At 47.4% G+C, this 7042-nt stretch overlaps 1 protein-coding gene across 3 annotated transcripts; it reads right to left on the bottom strand.

Annotated features, from left to right (window-relative positions):
• Positions 1-336: 336 nt before the first annotated feature.
• On the bottom strand, positions 337-6300 carry NPY2R (neuropeptide Y receptor Y2). 3 transcript variants are annotated; one of them, XR_010027749.1, is made up of 4 exons: positions 6214-6287; positions 4114-4192; positions 1806-3058; positions 337-909 (listed from the first exon to the last, which is right to left on the bottom strand). XR_010027749.1 is itself a non-coding variant. In XM_063156327.1 (3 exons), exon 3 carries the CDS (start codon positions 3020-3022, stop codon positions 1865-1867), a length of 1158 nt encoding a protein of 385 aa, XP_063012397.1. In that variant the 5' UTR covers positions 3023-3058; positions 4114-4192; positions 6214-6287; the 3' UTR covers positions 337-1864. The 3 variants fall into 3 exon arrangements, 2 of the variants coding, with proteins under 2 accessions (XP_063012397.1, XP_063012398.1); XM_063156327.1 differs by having other exon boundaries at positions 337-3058; XM_063156328.1 differs by lacking the exon at positions 4114-4192 and having other exon boundaries at positions 337-3058; positions 6214-6300.
• Positions 6301-7042: the final 742 nt, after the last annotated feature.

A 7042-nucleotide genomic window follows, 5' to 3' on the forward strand; every position in this document is an offset into this window, starting at 1 on the left:
CATGTGATTGATGTCCATAATAATTGCACACTTCTATAATCCTTCCTCACCCATAAGAGTTTTACATTTTGGATATTATTAATATTCAGATAAAAATAACTTGTAGGCAATATCATGTCCTGAACATGGTGGAGAATTAATCTATTTTTGTACAACTGTTTAAGAATGATGGATACTTTTTTCTGCTCGAGTAAACACTAGCTAATTGTCTAGACCTCTCTTTTCTGCTCATGAAAATCCAAGTCCAAATGATTTCATGGGTATTTAAAGGATGGTGCCAAATACTGAATACATAAAGATGAATTTCTCCACTTGATAACGACCTGATACCATTCATTACATTGCAAAATTTCAGCACTTGAGTTTTATTGGGTTTTAATTTGTAAGAGAGAACATAATGAATTTAGGAACAACAAAAAATGCAAGGAAAAAATGAGGCTGCTGAAATGTAGCCATCAAACTAGACTTCAAGTGAAAATATCACACTTGTTTTTATTCTAGATAAGCAAGAGGGCAGCTGGGAATAAACATGGATTGAAATTTTCTTCATCTCTTTAATGAGTTCAAAGAGGCTTAACAAAGACACAGAAGAGTTGAACATTGCTGTGTACAACACGGTAAACAGATTAAAATTTTATACCTGAGCAAAAAAGGAATTTAACTATTAACTACAGCATGCAGAATAACTGATAAGTTATCACATAAACATAGCATACTGTTATTAGGTTACAGTCATTCAGATGTTCTTAATTTTCACAAAGGCTAAAGATGGAAAAAGCTCCGAGACGAGATGAGTACGTGACATAAAACCACAATAAGGAAAAGCACTTTACCATCTAGCAGCCTTTCCAGAGGATCAGAATTATCTGCTGTTTTATTATCCAGGCAGAAGCAGCCACAATTCAAAGCCTGTGGAGTTAATAACACATTAGACATTTAAGAAGGTCCTGAAAATTAAAATATTAGCAGTTTATGAAGAGCTCACAGAAGACCTGAGCCTGCATTCCCTGCCCTCAAATGCCACTTTGAAGCACTGCATTTGTGAGCTGTTCCCAGAGCAGAATGAAAGGCAGGAATCTGCAGGGAATGACTGATCAAGTCACAGGCTCGTGATTTTCTCACCAGCATAAACTCCAATTCTTAAGGGACAAATTTTTACCCCATTCGATTGGCCAAAACCCACATTCCATTTTATGTAGAAACTTGACCTTCCCTCTCACTGAATCCAGTACTTGGGTGAGTTTTGTTTCTCTTTTCTCTTCTGTTTTCACCACCTAATCTATTTCAAATGCTATGGCTTGAAATAGTCTAGCACAAGTCAAAAAGAACTTGTAACATATTTCTCTTTTTAATTCCCTTGTCTTTGCAAATAATGCCTGTAGGACAGAAAGCGCCTGAAAAGTTTGAGGTTTAACCAACACAGATTCTCCCACCAGACATGTTTCTTTCTCCTGGCAGACTTCTGCATTCCTTGACTTTCACATCAAATATAAAAAACTACCCACTCCCACCACCAATGTTCCTATGCTACAAATCAGCCATTTGCCTTCCTCCAGCAAAACCAGCAAACCCTGCACTTGTCATTTAGACTTGACAAGAAGATATGGGAGGGATGGAAGAGTTTTATATTTACCCTGTTAGAGACAGCCATAAACTAAGCCTCTCCCTTTTACTTCCTTGCAATTGTATATTTACATACTCTTGGCATCAATCAACTCCCCTCAAATCATAACACCTGCCTTGACTTTCATGCTACTGTTCTTTCACCATTTATGAATAAAACTACGCATTGAAAATGCATGTACCAAAATGGGTTCATCCCTTTGTCCACAACATACTCATTTCTTCTTTACAGTCAGACATCTTAGACATCGGTAGGTTGCGTGAAAGAGTCCCCAGGGAACTGAATCCTCTTGGCTTCTAGCTTCTTCCTGGCTTTGAAAGCTGCCGATACTTCGGGGTGGATGGAGTCCAGCCGCTGCTCACACTGGAAGGCCGTGAGGAAGGCCGTCCTGTAGTTGTTGTTCATCCAGCCATAGAGGAGGGGGTTAGCAAACGTGGAGCACATGGCAATGACATGGAACACCGTGTAGATCAGTTTGTACTCTTTCAGGTCTAACACCTGACTGTCAATGTCACTGACCAGCTGGAAGGTGTGAAAGGGCAGCCAGCTGACAGCGAACACCACAACCACGCACACCAGCATCTTGGTGGTTTTCCGGCGCCGGTGGTGATAGTGGTCATTCCCTGCCCCGGGGCTAACGTGGTTCTTGAGCTTGGTCCAAATACGGATGTAGGCATAGGAGATGACTGCCAGAGGCAGAACGTACTGGATCAGGAGCATGGAGATGCTGTAGATGGTGCCATAGTTGAGCTGCCCCTCCCCTGGCCACTTCTCAGAGCAGACCACAATCTTGAAGTCAGGAATGATCTCAATCAACGAGTACTCACGGAAGATGGCCAGAGGACTTGCCAGCAGGGCACTGACTGCCCAGGCAACTCCTATAATCAGGAAGCTGATCTGCTTAGAGATTCTGCTTTCCAAGTGGTAGACGATGCAGCGGTGACGATCCAGAGCGATCACGGTCAAAGTGACAGTGGACACGTGGACAGCAAGGGCCTGGGCATAGGGCACCAGGTGGCACAACACCGGGCCCAGCTTCCATTCGCCCAGGAGCGTATAAACCAAAGTGAAGGGCAGGCACAGCGTGTTCACCAGCAGGTCAGCCACTGCCAGGTTGGCAATGAAGAAGTTAGTCACTGTGCGCATGCTCTTGAACTTGATGATCACGTGGATCACAAGGGAGTTTCCGATCACTCCCAGCAGGATGATGGAGCAGTAGGCAAAGATGAGAATTATCTGTACTTCAACAAGTGTTGTGCTGTCCTTCAGTTCTGGTTTAGGGTCCAGAGCCAATTCGTTGAGTGGTGTGGTGTATCTTGTCAAGTACAGCTTAGTGAACAGCTCCATTTTCATTTCATCTGTCTGGTTGTCCTCACCTACTGCTTCCAGGGGCCCCATCCTCGCAGCAGCCTGGTCTGAGCCACAGAGCTGCCCCTGAAAACAAAACAGTACAAGAGCAAGTGGAGAAATTGGTCCACGTGGGCTAAGACAAGAAGCAGAGAGCTAAAGCTACATCTCTTTCCTAACCCACAAGCTACATTGCAGGATTAAGAGATCTGTCTTAATACATTTGAATTCTCTTGCCCTTACATTTTGAAGGCTGATCCAGTAATATTATTTAGGCATGACTCCTGCTGAAAATTGGAACAGATTTCAAAAGCATTCCAAAGACAAAGTTTGCCTAAGTAAATGCAGAAGGATTAAGATCCTGCTGGGCAGCATATCATTTTTTTTTTACAATCCACTACATAAAACTAGTGCTTATTTAGCACAAATCTTCCAGTAAAATCTATGGGAATTCTACATGGAACAGCACCATCCAGACTGTTATTAGCATAATAATCTTCCAGCTTTTCCTTAATGAAAAGTGTTTCCTTTAAATAGTTACTAAATTCTTACAGGTTTATGCCCTTCCTTAACATCAGTGAACTAATTGCTGGGATCTTTCTTTAAGAAACTTTGTTTTACAATAGTTTGTACCATGAGGCAAATAAAAAATACCACGGAAACAGAACGGAAATAATAGCATTTCTTTGAAATGACTGCATAACTTATTCATGCTGAAATCAATTCAAGAAACAATTCAAACACATTTATACATGATATTTCCTTTCTGCGTGATGTTTCAGAAAACAGAGCTCCTTGGAGGCTGCTAATCAGGCATTCATTTCTGACTGCAGTCATAGCAAAGAGCAAATCATTCCCCTGCTGAACTCAGTAAGAATTTCACCACTGGCATAAAAATCACTATTTTTCCCCTTCCTTACACAGGCTGAGCCAAATTCTGTGCTACCCTAAGACTTTGGTAGGCACAATATATGAATGGTTTATAATCAGTTGCTGACTTGAACTTCAGTCCAATATGAAAAAGTACATGTCCCCATGAGAACTGCCCAGAGCATGGGGGGCATGCTAACCAAGAACCGAGAACCTGGCCTTTCCTTGGCCTGGGAAAATAATAAGAAATTACCAGTGCCAAGCAAACTCACCAATAAAACACCACTGTTTGCCACCAAGGGGAAAGGCAGCCCTGAGTTACTCACTCGACTTCCCCGTTCATTACCTTCCCTAAGGAAAGCAAGCGTAGAGAAGAAATGTCACTTTCTTGCCATCGAGTGTTACACATTGCTTAGCCCTTCCCAAATTCAAGTCTGTCTAAAGAAACAGGTATTGATGTGTTTGGGTGAACATGGCTCTTAAAAAAATCTTTTCTTTTTTGATCAGCTCCATTCAATTCCTTCCATCTTCAGAGAAACATTTCACAGAGGAAATGAGGTCCCTTCAGAGGAACAGAGGTCCATTTTCATCCCTACCTCTGTTCCCATCAGTGAGTGACATCCTTCAGTATGGTTTCCAAACTGAGAAAGGAATGTTGGCTACCAGCAGGAGACTGAACCCTTTTTGCTCGCTTCTATCCCGCATAACATTCCAAAGAATTTCTCAGGGCAAGCTATTTTGCAAAAGGAGCAGATCAACTGCATGAGTGGAAAGGCATTTTCCTCCCAGCTAAACAGGTCAGAACTATGCCATACTGTTTAGTCTACATTTATTCAACAATTAACAGTGTAAGCCTGAGAGGTGAAGCACTACAAGACACGTAGCTGAGATGTGCCAGCTGCTCATACTAGTGTACATCACTGATTTTAGCAGCATAATCAGTGCTCAGCTACTAGCCTAAGCCTAAGGGATTCCTTATCAATACACCTTTAGTCCACCAGGTTAGAGATGTGAGAGACCCACCACAATTTGCACAGTCAAAGCTTTGCAGAAGTTGAGAACTGTGATGAGCACTTTCCTTTGACCCATTCCTACACCTAGGAATTACTCTTCCATACATTTATTACAGTAGCAATTTGGTGAGTTCCCAGGACTGTCAGATGCTTCAAAATCTCATAATTTTTTTCAGTGCAGATAATGTCTACACGTCAGTAGAAAGGTGAGAGGGCTGACAAATATAAATTCTTTCCCTTCTTTGCCCTAATTCCAGGCTCGGCCAAAAAACATAGCTTCCCTTTCTTCCCAAAAGTAGTTTCACACATTTCTCTAGTCCCTGACTTTCTGTTGATTCCTTCTTGCAACTCCTTCTTTTTAGCAAAGCGTTCTCTTGCTCTGACACTTTTATTTTATTTGTTACTGCCCTATTCAGGCTGATGAAAGATACTTTGGTCTTGTCAATAAGACAAAGCTGAGGGAGAAAGAAAGGACAACCACGGTTTAAAACAGAAATGAGCTTGTGTGTCATCAAGTGATGAAATAAACTGGACAAGTTTGACGTGGTTGGTGGGACAGTTATGTGGGCAAAATATCAATTGCTTTCAAAAAATGGGGATAAAACTGAGGTGACATTTCAGGTAGTGTTTGACAGGACCCTTTCTGCTCTTTTTTTGAGATAAACTCTCCAGGTGGTATCATTTACTGGCACACCTTGCATACTGCACCACACCGGGGCTTTTGTCCCATTTCCCCCCGCCCCCCCAGCAGTCAGATCCTCATGGTCAGGCACCAAATTGCGTCTAACTTTCGGCCGAGAAAGGCCCAAAGAGGATTTACACGGCTTCTGAGAGCAAGTAAGCAAAAAGGGCAGAATACGTGATTACATTAGCAAGCAGCATTCTCATCAGGACCGCAGTGCCTGCGCTGGGGAAGGGGCTGGGGTTGCCGGAGGCGCAGCTGGCAGCAAACGCGCCTCTGGGATGCGGCGCCGCTTCCCTCCCGCCCCCCGGTGCGCTGTTCCCGGCGGGAGACACCCGTGCCAGGGGGGAGACACCCATCCCGGGCGGGGAGACACCCATCCCGGGGGCAGACACCCATCCCAGGGGGAGAGACGGACACCCATCCCGGGGGCAGACACCCATCCCGGGGGCAGACACCCATCCCGGGGGCAGAGACAGACACCCATCCCGGGGGCAGAGCCCCGTGCCCGGGCGGGGAGACACCCATCCCGGGCGGGGAGACACCCATCCCGGGGGCAGACACCCATCCCGGGGGCAGACACCCATCCCGGGGGCAGAGCCCCGTGCCCGGGCGCTGCGGGGATCCCGCCGCCGCGCCGAGCCGGAGCGCCGCTCCGTCCCCCTTCCCGCTCTTACCTTCCTCTCGCCCCGAGCCGGCGAGCGCGGCACGGCCGCTGCTGCCCCGGGAGCCGCGGTGCCAGGGCAGGGCAGGGCAGGGCAGGGCAGGGCGGGGAGCGGAGCCCTGGTTCCGCCGCCCGGCTCGGCTCCCGCCGCTCTCCCCTCCCGGGCGGCGGGGCCGCAGCGCCGCTCGCCCCGTACAAAGTTTGGAGGCGGCGGCGGCGGCCCCCGCACGCCGGGAGGGCGGCACGGGCGGGGCGGCCCCGCCGCCGGGGAAGGGCTCGGGCGGGGCGCGGCCCCGGCTCCGCCCGCCGGGCTCCGGGAGCGGGGAAGGCGCGGGCAGCGCTCGGGATGTGCCGCCTGCTTCTCACCCGGGATGTGCCGCGTTCGGGATGTGCCGGCTGCTCCGCTCCCGGGATGTGCCGCGTTCGGGATGTGCCGGCTGCTCCGCACCCGGGATGTGCCGCGTTCGGGATGTGCCGGCTGCCCCACTCTCCGGAACAGGAGCAGGGCTGCCGGCCTCAAGCAGCGATTTGGAGAAAGAGGGAGTCGTGCCAGACCCGAGCCGGTGTACGTGCCGCACACCGAGCCTGCTCCCTAGCTTTCCCAGTGCCCGAGATGCCTTCTGGGGCAGCGTAAAGAGGATGCCTTTGCTCCGAGCAAATGCTGAAATCCTTGCTGACAAGCACCGCAGCTTGCACAGATTTTCTGATCCTCGGAAGTCGTTGTTGCCAGAACAGGTGTAAGGATGAATAAAGCATTTACATATTCTGTCAAGAACAAAATAAAATATTTCATATTTATTTACAAGGCTGGAAAGGTAAAGACAACAGCTGCTGCTTTTATT

The sequence above is a fragment of the Melospiza melodia genome, chromosome 5, assembly GCF_035770615.1.
Source record: "Melospiza melodia melodia isolate bMelMel2 chromosome 5, bMelMel2.pri, whole genome shotgun sequence".
In the NCBI taxonomy this organism is placed as follows: Eukaryota; Metazoa; Chordata; class Aves; order Passeriformes; family Passerellidae; genus Melospiza; species Melospiza melodia.